This window comes from Pelophylax lessonae, assembly GCF_965119305.1.
Source record: "Pelophylax lessonae genome assembly, chromosome: 2".
Classification (NCBI taxonomy): Eukaryota; Metazoa; Chordata; class Amphibia; order Anura; family Ranidae; genus Pelophylax; species Pelophylax lessonae.
Genome location: NC_138769.1, coordinates 494,461,633 through 494,478,723, shown reverse-complemented (window position 1 = coordinate 494,478,723; position 17,091 = coordinate 494,461,633). Strand labels below are relative to the sequence as shown.

The window sequence follows — 17,091 nt, the reverse complement described above, 5'->3', positions numbered from 1 at the left end:
CCCTACCTTAGGTTGTTTAGGACTCCTAAGGCTGCAAAGACTTCTCTTTGTAACTGCTTTTTCAACACTATAGAGGTTGGAAGAACCCTGAGACATTGTTTAATCCCTTTAAGTGATTAATGGATTTGTATTGGTTTAAAGAGGATTTTGTTCACAAATGGTCTGTTCTTAAAGGGGGCTGACATACTGGTGGAGGATGCATCTGCCTTTAGGGCCCAACTGATAAGCCATTGGAAGACCTTTCCAGAGCATGGTTTTCACTGGCAGGTCCTGCCCTGCACCCAACTTGTGAAAATCCTTTCAAAAGAATCTAACCACCGCAGCGATTGATCCTTTGCTCATTGAACACATGGAGCAGTAGCAATAAATTTCCAGTCCTGACCATTTTACTGGGAGATTCTTCCCTTCCCTTGTCAAATCTGGACATCCATCTGATTCATCTTTGTGGACGCTTGGACAGCTTGCATTTCAGATTCTTAGGTGTAGGAGGTGATGTCCCAGGAATTCAAACTCTAGTTTTGCCCCTTTCTCATTTTCTTACTTCCTCCAAATTTCCTGTGTCTCCACACAAACACACACAGACTAACAGATCTTTATCTGGCCCTCTTGGGTTTTTCCATCCAGGTGTAATTTCTTCAATCCTTGTGACATGATGGTTTCAGGGGTCCTAGTTCAACCTGTTCACTGTTCCCAAACCAAAGTGGGGCATGTACCACCTTCTTAGAGTTGAATGCACTGCGTGTTTACATTTGGGCCCTAAAGTTCTGGGTGAAAACGACTAGATCTGTCACTTACCTCCCTCCACCAGGGACATTTTTAAGCTTCTGTGGACATCAGAGATGCTTACATACATGTACACCTGTGCTTTTCGGTGGGACCACAACACTACTAATTTATGGCCCTGCTTCTCTGCCCTTCATGTGCTCACCAAGGTGCTGGCCCTAGCTTTGGTCCTGTTGCTTTCATGAGACTTATTTCTATTGTAGGACACTTAAACAACCTCCAGTAGAGAACAGCTAGCAAGTGCTCTTTTGGGCATTGGATCTCTGACTGTCCAGGCATTACAGAAGTTCAAGTAGAAGGCGGCTCTCCTAAATTTTCAGAAGTCATTGATGGAACGGACTGCTCAATTGGAGATTGACTAATCCTTGACATGTCTTGGGAGACGTATCAGTCTCTCTGATCTTACATGTGGACTCTTCAGTCCAGAAGTATTCTGATCCCTTTTTGCCCAATTTCACTCCAGACATCTGCATTGCAATATTCTGTCATCTTGGGGGATGAGTTGGTTCTTTCTGTCTCTGGATAGGCTGGTTTGGTTGATATCAAGGCTAAGACTAACTGTCCTTTCTTCCAATCCTTTGGAAGATTCTTACGAGGATCACCAGCCTTTTGGGCTAGGGCTTGCTGGTGCAGAGAATTTGATTGTCAAAGCGGGCCACAGCGGTGGTGTACATCAATGATCAGAGATTAATTGGAAATCTTGCTGCGGTATGAGAGGTAGAGCAGATCCTAACCTGGCAGAGTTACGCATTGCAGTTATGTCAGTCATGTACGCTATAGGAGTAGACGGTTTGCAATAAGATTTCCCTAGCTAGCAGTGCATGGGCCCATTAGAGTGGCCCTTACATTCCAAGGTCTTTCAGCACTTGTGTCACAGATGGGGGAGGGAGATTGTTGGATGTTGACCTTCTGGTGTCTTCAACAACAAACTGGACAGAACTGTATCAAGGTGCAGAGATCCCCGTTGGAAGCAGTGGATGTTCTGAAGGCTCGGTGAGATCTGTAGACCTGATCAATGCCTTTCTTACCCTGTAACTTATTTCCTACCGGAGGATCAAACTAGAGAGCCTACTACTGATACTCTGGCCCAGACTGGCCCAGGAAGATAGGGCAACCCGGTAAGATTTTGAATACCCACACTGTGGGTGCTGCCATGAATCTTTCTCTTCCTGCAGTTATGTCTGAACCAATGTTAGGCTCTTTGCGCCATCAAGTCATGTGCCTGCATTCTCCATTCTGTTTCAGAGACTATTGGCTTTTCACAATTTGTTTAGGATATTTATGCAGGGGGTCTCCCATGTAGCTCTCCCTGTTCATTCCCCTGCAACTCCATGAGCTTCCATGCTCATGGATTTCTCTGTGCTTCAGATGCTGCTGTTTGCGCTCATTATATTTCTTTCTCTATTCTTGGTGGTTTTATTGTGTAACCATCATCTCTAATGGACTAGTGTCTGAACTTCTCTTGTAATGAACCTTTTTTGCATAGAGACAAGCTTGTGTTAAGGCCCTGAACTTTCTTCGTGCCTAACGTAATCCCTGCTTTTCAACTCTAACCAGGATATTGTTTTCCTGTCCCTTTGTCGACTTTGGTTCATCAAAAGAATTCCCCTCCATTGTCTGCAGGTGGCTTAGATTGTTTAAATCTACCTCTCATTCACTGCTTTTTTTTTTTAGAAAGCGTTATTTCCTCCTTGTCATTCCTGATGGGCCTCTGCTTCTCCTTGCAACATTTCTAGGTGTGTCAGATACTGCAAATGGAGTTGGAGATTTGGTCAGGATGAGAATTAAAGGTGTCTTTAGCGTTGAGAAATACAGATAGATAATTGCCTATCGTGCCATTCTATAAGGGAGGTGTGTGATTGGCCCCAAATGTATTCTACAGCATGACCCCAAACATACAGCCAATGTTATTAAGAACTATCTTCAGTGTAAAGAACAAGGAGTCCTGGAAGTGAGGGTTTGGTCCCCACAGAACCCTGATCTCAACACATTTAAACCTAGGGGTGTACTCACTTTTGTTGCCAGCGGTTTAGATATTAATGGCTGTGTGTTGAGTTATTTTGAGGGGACAGCAAATTGACATGGTTATACAAGCTGTACACTCACTACTTTACTTTACATTGTAGCAAAGTGTCATTTCTTCATTGTTACATAAAAAGACATAATATATTTACAAAAATGTGAGGAGTGTACTCCCTTTTGAGAGATACTGTGTGTGTGTGTATATGTGTATATATATGCGCACATGTGCATGCCTGCGTGCGCACACACACAGTAGTTCTCAAAAAGAAGTACACCCCTCACGTTTTTTGTACATATTTTATTATATCTTTTCATGTGACAACACTGAAGAAATTACACTTTGCTGCAATGTCAAGTAGTGAGTGTATGCCTTGTATAATAGTGTCAGTTTGCTGTCCCCTCAAAATAACTCGACACACAGCCATTAATGTCAAAACTTCTGGCAACAAAAGTGAGATCGCCCCCTTAAGTTAGAATGTCCAAATTGGGCCCAAAGAGTCGCTATTTGACTCCAGGTTGCCACTGGAGTCCTCTTCCACTCCTCCATGACGACATCACAGAGCTTGTGGATGTTGGAGAGCTTGCGCTACTCCACCTTCCATTTGAAGATGCCCCACAGATGCTCAATAGGGTTTAGGTCTGGAGACATGCTTGGCCAGTCCATCACCTTTACCCTCAGCTTCATTAGCAAGGCAGTGGTTGTCTTGGAGGTGTGTTTGGGATCGTTATCATGTTGGAATACTGCCCTGCGGCCCAGTCTACGAATGGAGAGGATCATGCTCTGGTTCAGTATGTCACAGTACATGTTGGTATTCATAGTTCCCTCAATGAACTGTAGCTCCCCAGTGCCGGCAGCACTCATGCAGCCCCAGACCTTGACACTCCCCACCACCATGCTTTACTGTAGGCAAGACACTTGTCTTTGTACAATCACCTGGTTGCCGACACACATGCTTGACATCATCTGAACAAAAGTTTATCTTGGTCTCATCAGACCACAGTACATGGTTCCAATAATCCATGTCCTTAGTCTGCTTGTCTTCAGCAAACTGTTTGCGGACTTTCTTGTGCATCATCTTTTAGAAGAGGCTTCCTTCTGGGATGACAGCCATACAGACCAATTTGATGCAGTGTGCGGCGTATGGTCTGAGCACTGACAGGCTGCCCTCCCACCCCTTCAACCTTTGCAGCAATGCTGGCAACACTCATACATCCATTTTCCAAAGACAACCTCTAGATATGATGCTAAGCATGTGCACTCAACTTCTTTGGTCGACCATGGTGAGGCCTGTTCTGAGTGGAACCTGTCCTGTTAAACCGCTGTATGGTCTTGGCCACCGTGCTGCAGCTCAGTTTCAGGGTCTTGGCAATCATCTTATAGCTTAGGCCTTCTTTATGTAGAGCAACAATTCTTTTTTTCAGATCCTCAGAGTTCTTTACCATGAGGTGCCATGTTGAACTTCCAGTGACCAGTATGAGAGAGTGAGAGCGATAACACCAAATTTAACACACCTGCTCCCCATTTACACCTGGGACCTTGTAACACTAACGAGTCACATGACACTGGGGAGGGAAAATGGCTAATTTGGCCCAGTTTGGACATTTTAATTTAGGGGTGTACTCACTTTTGTTGCCAGCGGTTTACACATTAATGACTGTGTTGAGTTATTTTGAGGGGGGGATAGCAAATTGACATGGTTATATAAGTACACTCACTACTTTACATTGTAGTAAGGTGTCATTTCTTCACTGTTGTCACGTGAAAAGATATATATTAAAACAGGGCTCGACAAACCCCGGGCGCCAGGTCGCATTTGCGACTAGAATTAGCGACCTGGCGCCTGGGGTGCCCTGCAGAAGGTGTCCTGTCATTTTTGCACGGAGTGCACGGACTTCCGCGCCGTCTGAAAGTCGAGGCCCTGGCTTTTCGGCCTTCTTGAGATGAGGGGAACTGGTACCCTCTTGTGGTGGCCGGGAGTAATCACTGTTGTAATGACTGTTTCCACTGCCTGTTTGTTCTCAATGCATTCGCATCTCCCTGTCCAGTTAGTTACCTTTGACAGGGAGTGTGGTTATGATTATTATTAATTTAATTTATTTTTTAAATGTAAAAAAAATAAATAATATTTTCTTTTTTTTTTTAATTATAAAAAAAAACTTCTTTTTTTTTTTCCTATTATTATTATTATTATTATTATTATTATTAAAAAAAATTATATAATTTTTTTTTTTTTTCCCCTCATCGCCATGCCACAGCCGAAGGCCCCTTTCACACGGGCTGTCTGATCAGGTCCGCCTGTCAGTTTTTCAGGCAGACCTGATCGGACCCTTCATTCTCCTCTATGGAGCAGTAATCTGCCACCATCTGATCCTGTCCGCCAAAAACAGACGGATGGTGGTTCTATTTTCTATCCATCCCGTGGATCGGATCAGATGGCATCGGATGGAAAGAGACAGACAGACAGTCTGTTTTCATCCAATTGCGCTATAGAGGAGAGTGGGGTTCTAGTCGTATTTATGTGTAAATTTAGTATCCGTTTTATTAAATAAAGCTTGGTTGTTAGTTTAAAAAAAAAAAAAACTGGCTCCTAACTTTTTTAGCTGGCTCCTAGATTTCAGGAAAATTTGTCAAGCCCTGTATTAAAAAAAATTAAAAAATGTGAGGGTACTCACTTTTATAACTTTTTATTTTGAATGAAGTGGCGTATGCTACCAAACATGCTGCAAATGCCCACATCTCCAGTTTATACCTCATCTCCTACAGATAGTGAGCTTGATTTGCAGCCCCTTTTCCTGGACAAGCTAGAGGTATTGCATGCTAATTTTGGGTTATTACATTAAACATAATATTGCTTTACAAGGAAATACACGAAAAACCCAACAATCTGTATACTTCACTTCCAAGAGTTTGTAAAAAGAGCCTTGTGATCATTTTAAAAGAACAGCATATGGAATCTGTTTGAGGCTCACTGTCTTGTGGGATGACCTGTCACATGTCAGTGTGGTGAGTGAATGAATGTAGCTTTTACTGAAAAATGACCGTGTCCCATCCTTGAGATCTGTTTCTTTGTTTTTCTCACGTCATTAAAGCGGTTGTAAAGCCTATATTTATTTTTAAATAACAAACATGTTATGCTTTCCTGCTCTGTGCAGTGGTATTGCACAGTGCAACCCCCAAAACCCCTAGGGGTCCCCATCCGGCGTTTTCAGCTGGCTCTTCCACAATGCAGTCATTATTTTTTTTTTTTTTTTGTTAACCAATTTTTAAAAGTGCTAGATTCTGGCTTCAGTAAATTGAATTACTAATCCGAAACAGATTAGAAAGAATGAAGTCAACTCTTGATCTGCTTTATTAGTTCCAGGTTAGCGTCTTACTAAATGTGGAAAGCAATTTTTTTTTTTTTTTTTTAAGATTATGGTTAATATACTAACCTTACATAGTGCCAGTAAGTCTTACTGGCTTTCTTTAGTGTGGTTTAAGTGGTCTACGGGTCCTTGTACTTAACACCTGCATTTCAAGAAAGTTAAGCCATGGTACCTTATCCTGCAGTACAGTACAGGGACCTCGGTGACATTCGGAATAGCATCTACATTGCATTGTGGACTGTGATGAGGTTGTGCTTGTGCTGTACTTTTTGGGAAACCCAGCATTGTATAGAAATTCTTAGGGCTTTTGTGGGGCACTAGAGCTTTTCTGAAGTTAGTGGAATTTAGAGGCAAAAGGATGGTACTGGTGTTGCCCTGTGAGGATGGTTTACTAACTTTCTACTTGTTCTTTTTAAAACTGGTTATAAATCTCTTTCTGCCCTCTTTTATGCACAGTTATTACACATGTGATCATAGTAAATAATTTAGTGCTAAATGTGACGTTTGTGCTGCTATAAGAACTTGGTTCCCGGCAGTGTCTTGGCTGTAATTATGGCGGTCACATGATGGCACTTATGGGAAAAAGCTTCAGTGGAACTGGTTCTCAGATGAGGATTAGACTGCATTCCATTGTCACATTTTCATGCCCTCCAACTCAGTTTATCCTTCATTTTGACAAATGTAACATTTGAGGGCTTTGTGTCTTGCTAAGGACACAATGCAATCTAACACAAAGTATTGAATGTTTTTTTTTTTTTTTTTTTTATTTAAAGCTGAATTATTTTGTAATAAATATTGTGTATATCCAGTACGGCTCCAGAGCCATATTTTTCTTTTTTGTTTTTTTTGTTACATACATGTAAAAATCGTAATTTCTCTTTCGTTCATCGACGGACACATAAATCAGAACTACTCAATCATAACTACTGTGTTATATTTCCTCCTGCAGGAGTAGGACTAGGCAGACCAAAAAACACCTGGCTACGCCCATGGGCCATCCTCAGCTTGGTATATAACCCTCTCCCTGCTCTAGGTAATCAGTTTTAATTTGTCTAGTCAGGAGTAAGGACCTAGGCTTCCGGCTGGGATCTCTGGTCCTAGCAATTTTTTTTTTCTCCTTCCTTACATCTTTGTTTTTTTTCTCAGAGATCTAAAGTCAACTGCCGGGCTGGGCAAACAGGGTGGATAATCTAGATCCAATAGTTCCCTCCAGCCCAGCCAGTGAGCACGTGCAGACCTCAGCTACGCGCTAGGTCCTCATACCATCGGGCTTGGGTCTGAGTCACAGCGGTCCCTTGGCCGACAGCTCCTCTACTTCAGTGGCGAGGATTCTGTCTGGAGCATTACCCGCACAATGGAAGGGGAAGTAGTCGTCGTCTAACCCCGCCCCCCCCCCCTTCCTTTTTTGGCGTTTTTTTTTTTTTTTTTTTGAGGTGGACTCGGGTAACCTCCAGGGGTGCCTGTCTGCAGGTTCCCTCTTCCCATTCTTAAAAATCCCTTAGTGAGCTGGGCTTCCCCTACTCCCTTCCCCCCCTGTCTGGACCTGGAGTCTGGTGGGGTTCCCAGGGCAGAGGATGCAGCTGAGATCCCTGGGGGTCTCCCCTGCTATCCCCACTCTGCAAGGGTCCTGGGATAGTGTGTCCTGCCCTGGTAGTCTGGAGGGGTCCCAGTTTAGGAGACCCCTAGGTGCATGCCCCACTGTTTGAAGTGTTTGTATAGTGCAGGGGGGTCCCGGTGCAGAGTGTGTAGCTGAGTCTCCCCTAATGGGTGTCTTACCTTCAGGAGGGGGTCGCCTTGCAAAGGGTGCAGCGTTGCAGAGGGCACAGGAAAGATCCTGTCAGCATGCTGTAGCTGATGGTGGCCATTTTCCATTAGTCTGGCTGGTTTCTGACGGCCATGTTTGTTTAACCCGATGTCACTGGGGCCATTTTCTCGTCCGGGAGATGACTGAAGCCTGGTGGGGTTTCCAAAGCTCCTCCTCAGTGTCCTCTTCCTGTGCCCGGGACATATGAACAGGGATGGCGTCTATGGTGATGCTGGGTCCGAATTCTCTGCGCTCCTTCAATCAGTAGGATGAGTCCTTGGGGGTTCCGGTTATCTCTCTTTCTGCTGATGGGTACCCTGAGCCTTGGGGGGATCCTTTAGTGGTGCCAAAAGAACGTTTTTGTACTGCAAGGTCTTCCTTTCCTTATGGAGCCTCAGGGTCACATCTCCCCCACTGACCCCCTTTATGGAGGTGGCAGGTCCCTCAGAATTTCAGCTTCCCATGGTTGTACGGACGGTTGTCCTGCAGTCCTTAGTGTCCCGGGTGAAAGTGGCATGTGGGCAAAGGCCCAGGAGGAAGCTGCCCCCCCCCCCCCACATTAACCTGCACAGTCTGTCTCATCTGATTCTGAGACAGATGCCACCGTGGACATGGCCCGTCCAGGGGGACTTAATATCACACACCCAGATCTATCTGATAGTGAGGATGATTCCTCCATGGTTGCAGCAGCAAAATTAAAAAGTAGGTAGACTGGTAGACACACTGATCACCGCAGTGCGTGAGACTTTAAAAATGGAAGATGCGGCTGATGTAGCCACTAACGTGGTTATGTCGTTTTGTAAGCATAAGTCACCTTGTGCCTTATTTTGACAGGTTTTCCTTTAAGGAATGTTAACAACCAAAATTACCCTTTTGTGGTCCCCAAATGTTTTACTGTACGTTACCCTTTTGAGGAGTCACTTTTAAAAAAGTGGACTAGTCCACCGGTGGTGGACCCTCCTGTTTCCAGGTTGAATAAAGCTACCATGGTCCCAGTAGAGGAATCCCCGTCCTTTAAGGACCTGGCTGGCAGGAAAGCGGGCGGCTGTGGCACGCAGCATGTTTACTATGGCTGGTTCGACATTGCGGCCAGTCTTTGCCTCAGCCCTGGTGTCTCAGACCCTAACTGAATGGGTCAAGCTTTTGCACCAGGTTGGTCCCCGCCACGTATGTTGATTTAGCGGACCAGTTGGTCCATCTGCTGCAGTTTATTTGTGATGCAGCTTTGGATACCGCTCCTGTGCTGTCCAAACTTTGTTTTAGTGGTGGAGATTAGGCGTATGCTGTGCCTTAGGAATTGGTCTGCAGACCAAGCCTTTAAGAAAGCTCTCATTGATCTGCCCTTTCAAGGCGATTGCCTGTTTGGGGCTACCCTGGATGACCTCATTATGGGTATCACGTCGGGGAAGAGTACCTTCCTGCCATAGTCTAGGAAAGGGAAGGAGCATTGTCACAAACGGGGGCCGAAGGAGCATCATCAGACGGGGGCCTTCCTTCTCAGCACATAGAAAATTCTTTCATGCTTCTGGGACAGAGAATAAGGGAAATGGATCTTTCAAACTTTCCCCAGGAGGTTCCAAGCATCCTCGGTCTGGTAAGCCTAGAGCTAGCTAGCTTCTCCGGACCATAAGACAAGACCCCTTCAGCATGAAGGTCTGCCCTTACCCATTATTGGGGTGGGGAGACATCTTCGCTGGTTTCCGACCTCCTTCATGAGCGTCAAGGGGATCCACTAAATTATTATTTTGGGGGCACCCGGAAAGGGGGACAAAGCTTGTCTTGTTCAAGTTTTTTAGGTCCTGAGTCTCTGTGTCTCCGTTCAGTTGCCCCCCAAGACCAGTTGTCCCAAGGGATGATCTACCATCCTGCTGCAGTTGCTGGTTTTAATGGCTTAGCTATTGAAAGCCAGGTACTGAGGGATAGAGGTCTGTCTGGATCAGTGATTCCTACTATGGTGAAGGCGAGGAAGTCGTCTTTCAGCAAGATATACCATTATACGTGGAAAGCGTACATTTCTTGGCGTGAGTCGTTTGGCGCTCATCCTCGATCCTTTTCTGTGGCTCGGATCTTCACCTTTCTTCAACAGGGCGTTGATCAGAAGTTGGCCTGGAGTACCATCAAGGTGCCAGGTGTCTGCCCTGGCAATCTTTTTTTCAGCGACCCCCTAGCCACGCACTCTTTAGTTCGTACCTTCTTTCAAGGGTTTCGACATGTGGCACAACCAGTATGGTCTCTTTGTCCCATGGGATTTAAATTTAGTACTTTTGCTTGTCCACAAACCTCCATTTGAGAATATTTGGGAGATTCCCTTGCCTACATTATCTAAGAAGGTGACATTCTTGGTGGCTATTACCTCAGCCAGCAGGGTATCGGAATTGGCAGCATTATCCTGTCGCAGTCCCTGGACTGTGGTGGGTAGCTGGCTTGGTGTCACCCTATTGTGGGTGGCTTGCTGGAACACTGTGGTGGGTGGCTGGCTTGCTGGAACACTGTGGTAGGTGGCTGGCTTGCTGGAACACTGTGGTGGGTGGCTGGCTTGCTGGAACACTGTGGTGGGTGGCTGGCTTAATGGAACACTGTGGTGGGTGGCTGGCTTGGTGTCACCCTGTTGTGGGTGGCTTGCTTGCTGGAACACTGAGGTGGGTGGCTGGCTTGGTGTCACCCTGTTGTGGGTGGCTGGCTTGGTGTCACCCTGTTGTGGGTGGCTGGCTTGGTGTCACCCTGTTGTGGGTGGCTGGCTTGGTGTCACCCTGTTGTGGGTGGCTGGCTTGGTGTCACCCTGTTGTGGGTGGCTGGCTTGGTGTCACCCTGTTGTGGGTGGCTGGCTTGGTGTCACCCTGTGGTGGGTGGCTGGCTTGGTGTCACCCTGTGGTGGGTGGCTGGCTTGGTGTCACCCTGTGGTGGGTGGCTGGCTTGGTGTCACCCTGTGGTGGGTGGCTGGCTTGGTGTCACCCTGTGGTGGGTGGCTGGCTTGGTGTCACCCTGTGGTGGGTGGCTTGCTTGCTTGAACACTGTGGTCGGTAGCTGGCTTGATATCACCCTGTTGTGGGCGGCTGGCTTGGTGTTGCCCTGTTGTGGGCGGCTGGCTTGGTGTTGCCCTGTTGTGGGTGGCTGGCTTGGTGTCGCCCTGTTGTGGGTGGCTGGCTTGGGGTCGCCCTGTTGTTGGGTGGCTGGCTTGGGGTCACCCTGTTGTAGGTGGCTGGCTTGGTGTCACTCACCCTGGCCTGTTGTGGGTTGCTGGCTTGGTGTCATCTGGGTAGCTGGTTTGCTGGAACCCTGTCGTAGGGTGGGTGGCTGGATGCTGGCCTGGCACCCTGTTCTGTTGTGGGTCAGATGGCTGGTGGGTGGCTGAGGCTGGCACCATGACCGGCCTGCGGCTGGCTGGCTGCACACAAGGCTGTCTGAGGCGTGGGAGGCGGTCTTAGAAGGCAGAACATGTGCAGCGCGTGGTGAAATGGCGTTGCGTATGCACCGCGCAGGCGTGGGAGACGGTCTAGGAAGGCAGAATGTGTGCAGCGCAACATACACAATGACATCATGAAAATATCGGCAACTTCAGAGGCCGATTCCGATATATCGGGAAAAGTGCATGTCGGCCCTCGATATATCGGCTTTGCCGATAATCGGTCGATCTCTAATACAAAGGAAGTCTCTAAAGTGTCATTCATCCAAGTGCAAAAAATTTCAGTTTATTTTCACTGATTTTCAATTACGCGTTTTTCACTTTGTTGGTTTTTGTTCTATATTTGTGGTTTGATGATTAGGGCGCTACAATCATGTTTCAGTGGTATAACAAAATATTGACAGCGCTGATGCACAATAGATCATTCCATAAATATTGTGGTCAAATAAAATCCTCCAAATAATACATTAAAATTATTTTTAACCATAATTAATTTAGAAAAAAAAAAAAACAATCCAACAGTGTAATGACTAAAAAGTTACCATCACCAATACCATTGTTCCAAGTGTAGAAAAATCTTTGAGCCAAGGTGACCACCACCACTAATACAGGAAAACGCACTTACTGGTAGTACGTGCTTATCTCAGTGCAAGATTAGGCAAACACAGCTTGTAATAATTTCCAAGATCTTCCAAACAGGTGCAGTCCATGTTGAGACTTCACCTCCATTGCTGTCCTCTCCCCATTCAGTGATAGATTTCATAGTCAGCATAGAAATAACAAAAAACAGGCTCCCAAAATGTAGTATCTTAAACATCCAAATTTTAACTTCTTTTACACAACTAATCAAGTTACTCAATAAAGCTATTTTAACCACTTTACAACCGGAGGATTTTGCGGTCTTCCGTCCAGGCCACTTTTGCGATTCGGCGCTGTGCGACTTCAACTGACAATTGCGCGGTCGTGCGACGCCGTACCCAAACGAAATTTACGTCCTTTTTTTCCCACAAACAGAGCTTTCTTTTGGTGGTATTTGATCACCTGTGCGATGTTTACTTTTTGCGCTATAAACAAAAAAAGAGCGTTTATTTTGAAAAAATAACAATATTTTTCACATTTTTTTATATGAAATTCCCCCCAAAAAAGATGTAAAAACCAATTTTTTTAAAAGTTTTTGGCCAATTTGTTTTATGCTACATATGTTTGGTAAAAAAAATCGCAATAAGCGTATTTTGATTGGTTTGCGCAAAAGTTATTGCGTTTACTAACAAAGGGAAAGATTTCTGTCATTTTTGGTGTTTTTTTTTTTTAACGCGTAATGGCGGCGATCTGCGATTTTTTTTTTTGCGGGACTGCGACATTGCGGCGGACAGACCGGACCCCTGACTGACATTTTTGACACTTTTGGGGGTACCAGTGACATTACTGCAGTAATCAGTGCTATATATATGCACTGTTACTGTAAAAATGACACTGGCAGGGAAGGGGTTAATTTTATTGGAGAGGGAGGGGTTAATGTATGCCTGGTGCTTACTGACGTGTAGGGGGGGAGGTGACTATGTGATTCATGGACAGATCGGATGTCCAGCTATGCTGAACAGTCCGATCTGTCACTCCCTGTCACTATGGAGATCCGCCCGCTGTGTTTACACACAGCGGGCGGATCTCCAGACTCGATCCCCGACGATCGGGTAAGAGCAGCGGCGATCGCCGCTGCTCCTCCCCTGGCCCGACTCCCGCTGTGAATGAAAACAGCGGGAGCGAGCCTCCGGCGGCGCGCAAGCGCCGCCCAGAAGGGGGAGTGTCCAGTCACGTTAATACTACGTGGCTGGACGATAACGAACCACTCTGCCGCAGTAGTATTACTGTGAGCGGTTGCAGAGTGGTTAAGCATAAAATCAAGCAAATAGATGTTGGCAAAGGAATATAGAGAAGCTGCTGGCTGCCAGCCATTACAATACTTCCCGGTTCGCAGAAACAGCAAACATTACAGACCGCTCCTCGCACTCAGCGTCGGGTTCACCCTACATGTTTTGTCTGTTCTGATTGCATCAAAGGTGGTCCAGTATGTGCATTTTCCTGTATTAGTGGTGGTGGTGGTTACTTTAGATTAAATATTTTTCTACACTTGGAAGAATCCTATTAGTGATGGGATATGTTTAATCATTATACCGTTGGATTGTTTTATTAGAACTTATTTCATTTAAAATTAAAGTGGTTGCAAAGTCACATTACAGACTTACTGCTATCCCCTCTGGTTTGTAAAGATATGCAGTAAACTGCAATGTTTGTGTTTTTTGACCCTGCTAAATCCCTTTTCTCACACCGCAGCTGTGCAGTCACATGATACTCCTTGCTCTCCTTTCCTGAATTCACACTCCCAGATTCACCAGCCCAGTGGTGGAGAATTGGGGTGAGTAGACCGAATCCCATGAGAACTGAGGGGGAATAAGGAAGATTGACTTTCTTGATCCGATCACCCCCCCCCCCCCCCCCCACAGTAAACATTTCACCCTGCCCTATTTATGTGTGTGTATAATAGTATAATATATATATATATATATAATACAGTACATAAAGGTGCATCTCATAAACTTAGAATATTATCAAAAAGTAATTTTTTCTTTTTCACTAATTCAATTTAAAAAGGGAAACAAATTTTTTTCTTTCTTTTAATTTTGACGATTATGACTTGCAGCTAGTGAAAACCCAAAATTCAGTATCTCAGAAAATTAGAATATTGCATAAGGCAAATATAAAAAAATATTTTTAATACAGAAATGTTGGCTTACTGAAAAGTATGTCCATGTAAAATATAGTATGCACTCGATACTTGGTTGGGGCTCCTTTTGCGTGAATTACTGCATCAGTGCGGCGTGGCATGGAGGCGATCAGCCTGTGACACTGCTGAGGTGTTATGGAAGCACAGGCTGTTTTGATAGTGGCTGTCGGCTCATCTGCATTGTTGGGTCTGGTGTCTCATCCTCCTCTTGACAATACCCCACAGATTCTCTATGGGGTTTAGGTCCGGCGAGTTTTCTGGCCAGTCAAGCACAGTGATACCATGATCATTAAACCAGGTATTGGTACTTTTAGCAGTGTGGGCAGGTGCCAATTCTTGCTAGAAAATGAAATCCGCATCTCCATAAAGCTGGTCAGTAGAGGGAAGCATGAAGTGCTCTATAATTTCCTGGTAGAGGGCTGCACTGATTTTGGACTTGATAAAACACAGTGGACCAACAACAGCAGACGACATGTCTCCCCAAATATTCACGGACTATTGAACATTTTGCATTTAATTTGGAAATCAAGGTACCAGAGTCTGGAGGAAGAGTGGAGAGGCACAGAATCCAGGTTGCATGCAGTCCACTGTGAAGTTTCCACAATAAGTGATGATTTTAAAGATAGTTTCAAACATTTTAGATTTTTGGTTAAATTTTGATGAGTTAAAAATGGAACTGCGAAAACAAACTGACTGCAGCAGCATCCATGACATTGGTGTACAAAGCATTGTGGGATTTTCTACATGGGATGCAACAATAGCGGGTTGTGATTAGTCTTTTCTATCAAACATCTATATTGGGCTTCCACAAAATTAGTGTCAAGTACAGAAGAGCCCAGGAGAATGATTTGCATAGGTTCCCCCACTTCTCAGGAATAAACCCCTAATTTTTGGGATTTGTGCAAATGGGTAAGAAATGCAGGTACCTTCTGTATTAGGGATTAGTGGAATGTAGGTACCTTCTGTATTAGGGATTAGTGGAATGTAGGTACCTTCTGTATTGGGGATTTGTGGAATGTAGCGGAGTGCAGTTTGGTCCCTTTTTAGCCCACCTCACTATATCGTATCTGGCTACATTTTCGGACTCCTATTTTGTATACACTGCACTGATGTTGACCCAACAAGCCCTAAATAGCTGTATTCTGATTGGCTATATAAGTGTATACTGTATATGTGGCTGTATCTGTGCTGTAAACCAGTTCTAGGTGCACAGGTGGACACAGATTCCCACTGCTTTATAAAAACCCTAATGTATACTTAAAAACCGCAAGGCCAGTTTTGTATTTTTTTTTTTTTTTTTTTTTTTTATATTCAATGTATATTTGAGTGTTTGTGCTGAATCGATTGTCCATGTAATTATCACTGCTAATGCATTTTGTGTGGGTTTTTTTTGCAGGTTATTCTGTTAATATGGGAGCAGTTTCAAGATAACAACCACCGCAGTTATCATGCTCATCAGAGTCTAGCTGGTTTGCTCCTCATTGCCATGAAAGTTTGCCTGGCTGTATCACTCGCATTTGGTTTGTTCCACATTATCACTGTGGAGAGAAGCACCATGAAGCGACAGTTCTACATCACATTTGCTAAAGTATGCAAAGTTTTATCATATGCCACTTTTATTTATTTATCTAATTTATCTATTTATCAAATTTTTTATTTTTTTGTCATGTTATTTTCTTGGTACCCAAAAAATTGGGATCTGAATTATTTTTAACACCCATGCATATTTGTTGCTGATGGTGTTGCCAAATCTAACATGTTGGTGTACATTTATTACAATTTTTAAAAAATAAATTACTTACAGAAGTTCAGCACAAATCACAACTTTTTTTTGTAAACCTTGAGTTTGGTCCCGTCAAACCTTCAGTATCCTCATATTTGTCTATTTTAACCCTTCTCGCTGGCTCCAACGTTAGGGTTGTGACACTGCCAGCATGCTAAATCAGCTAGAGGCCTATTCACAATTTTTCACCCCTCTGCCATCTATTGCATAGAAGTAATCACATTTGCAAGTAAGTCACTTAGTCTCCATTTGATAGCAATAATATTAAACATACATGTATATACAAATTCACAAGTATGTGCGTCAGATTCATACCCATTCTCGGTATCTGTGCACACTGGAGTCGGCATAATAATTCTAGGGCCATCATTCACTATTCACTCTACTTATGTACAGTTTTAAAGTATCAAATGTTTGGTTTCTTTTTACTCCACACAACTCCATCCTTTATATTTTACAAAAACAAAAAAAATTGGTTATCCTATTGTGTTTGTGTGCACTGAACTTATTTTAAATGTATTATTTACTGAACGTATAGCCAGAAAAATAGTACATATTCTGTATCATGTGTCAAAAAAAATGGAACTACCATTATTTTATTCTACAGTGTCCTTGCTTTTACAAAATGTATAATGTTTAAGTAATTGACAGGCTTAAAATGTGAATTTTACATGTGTGCAAAAAATTGAGGGGAAAAAAAGCTCAAGCAGTAAAAGGGTTAATAATAGACAATTATTTGATCCAAGTTGTCCTTTAAGGGCACATCCCCATCCTGAGTACAACCCACCTGGTCCAATACTTACCTCCGTACCAGTTTAAATGATGTTCTCTGTGAATGGGGCCTTGGCATGTGGCTGAATAGGTTTCTCCGGGGATGCTTTCAGAAGAAAGGCAATGATTCTCTGTTCTGGTTCCAGTGATCTTCACTGTGCAGCCCTGCTTAAAGGTAAATACTGGACCTGAATGGCTGCACTTTAGGAGTTTCGGGGTGGTTGGGGCATACCTTAAAATGTACAGCCAAAGCTCGTTTGGCTGTACATTTATGGATCACAGGAGTGCAGTTTGTTCTGCACACCTATGACCCGGTTTCATAAGAAAGAAGGCTGAAGTCCACTCTCTAGAGATGTCACAGAAGTCAGTCCAGACAC

At 44.2% G+C, this 17,091-nt stretch overlaps 1 protein-coding gene across 1 annotated transcript in view; it reads left to right on the top strand.

Moving 5' to 3' along the window:
- GPR180 (G protein-coupled receptor 180) overlaps positions 1 to 17,091 on the top strand; it is a 55,800-nt gene that overhangs the window by 28,261 nt on the left and 10,448 nt on the right. The window contains exon 7 of the mRNA XM_082246240.1: positions 15,557 to 15,748. Coding sequence (XP_082102366.1) covers positions 15,557 to 15,748 — 192 coding nt within the window. The remainder of the gene's footprint in view (positions 1 to 15,556; positions 15,749 to 17,091) is intronic.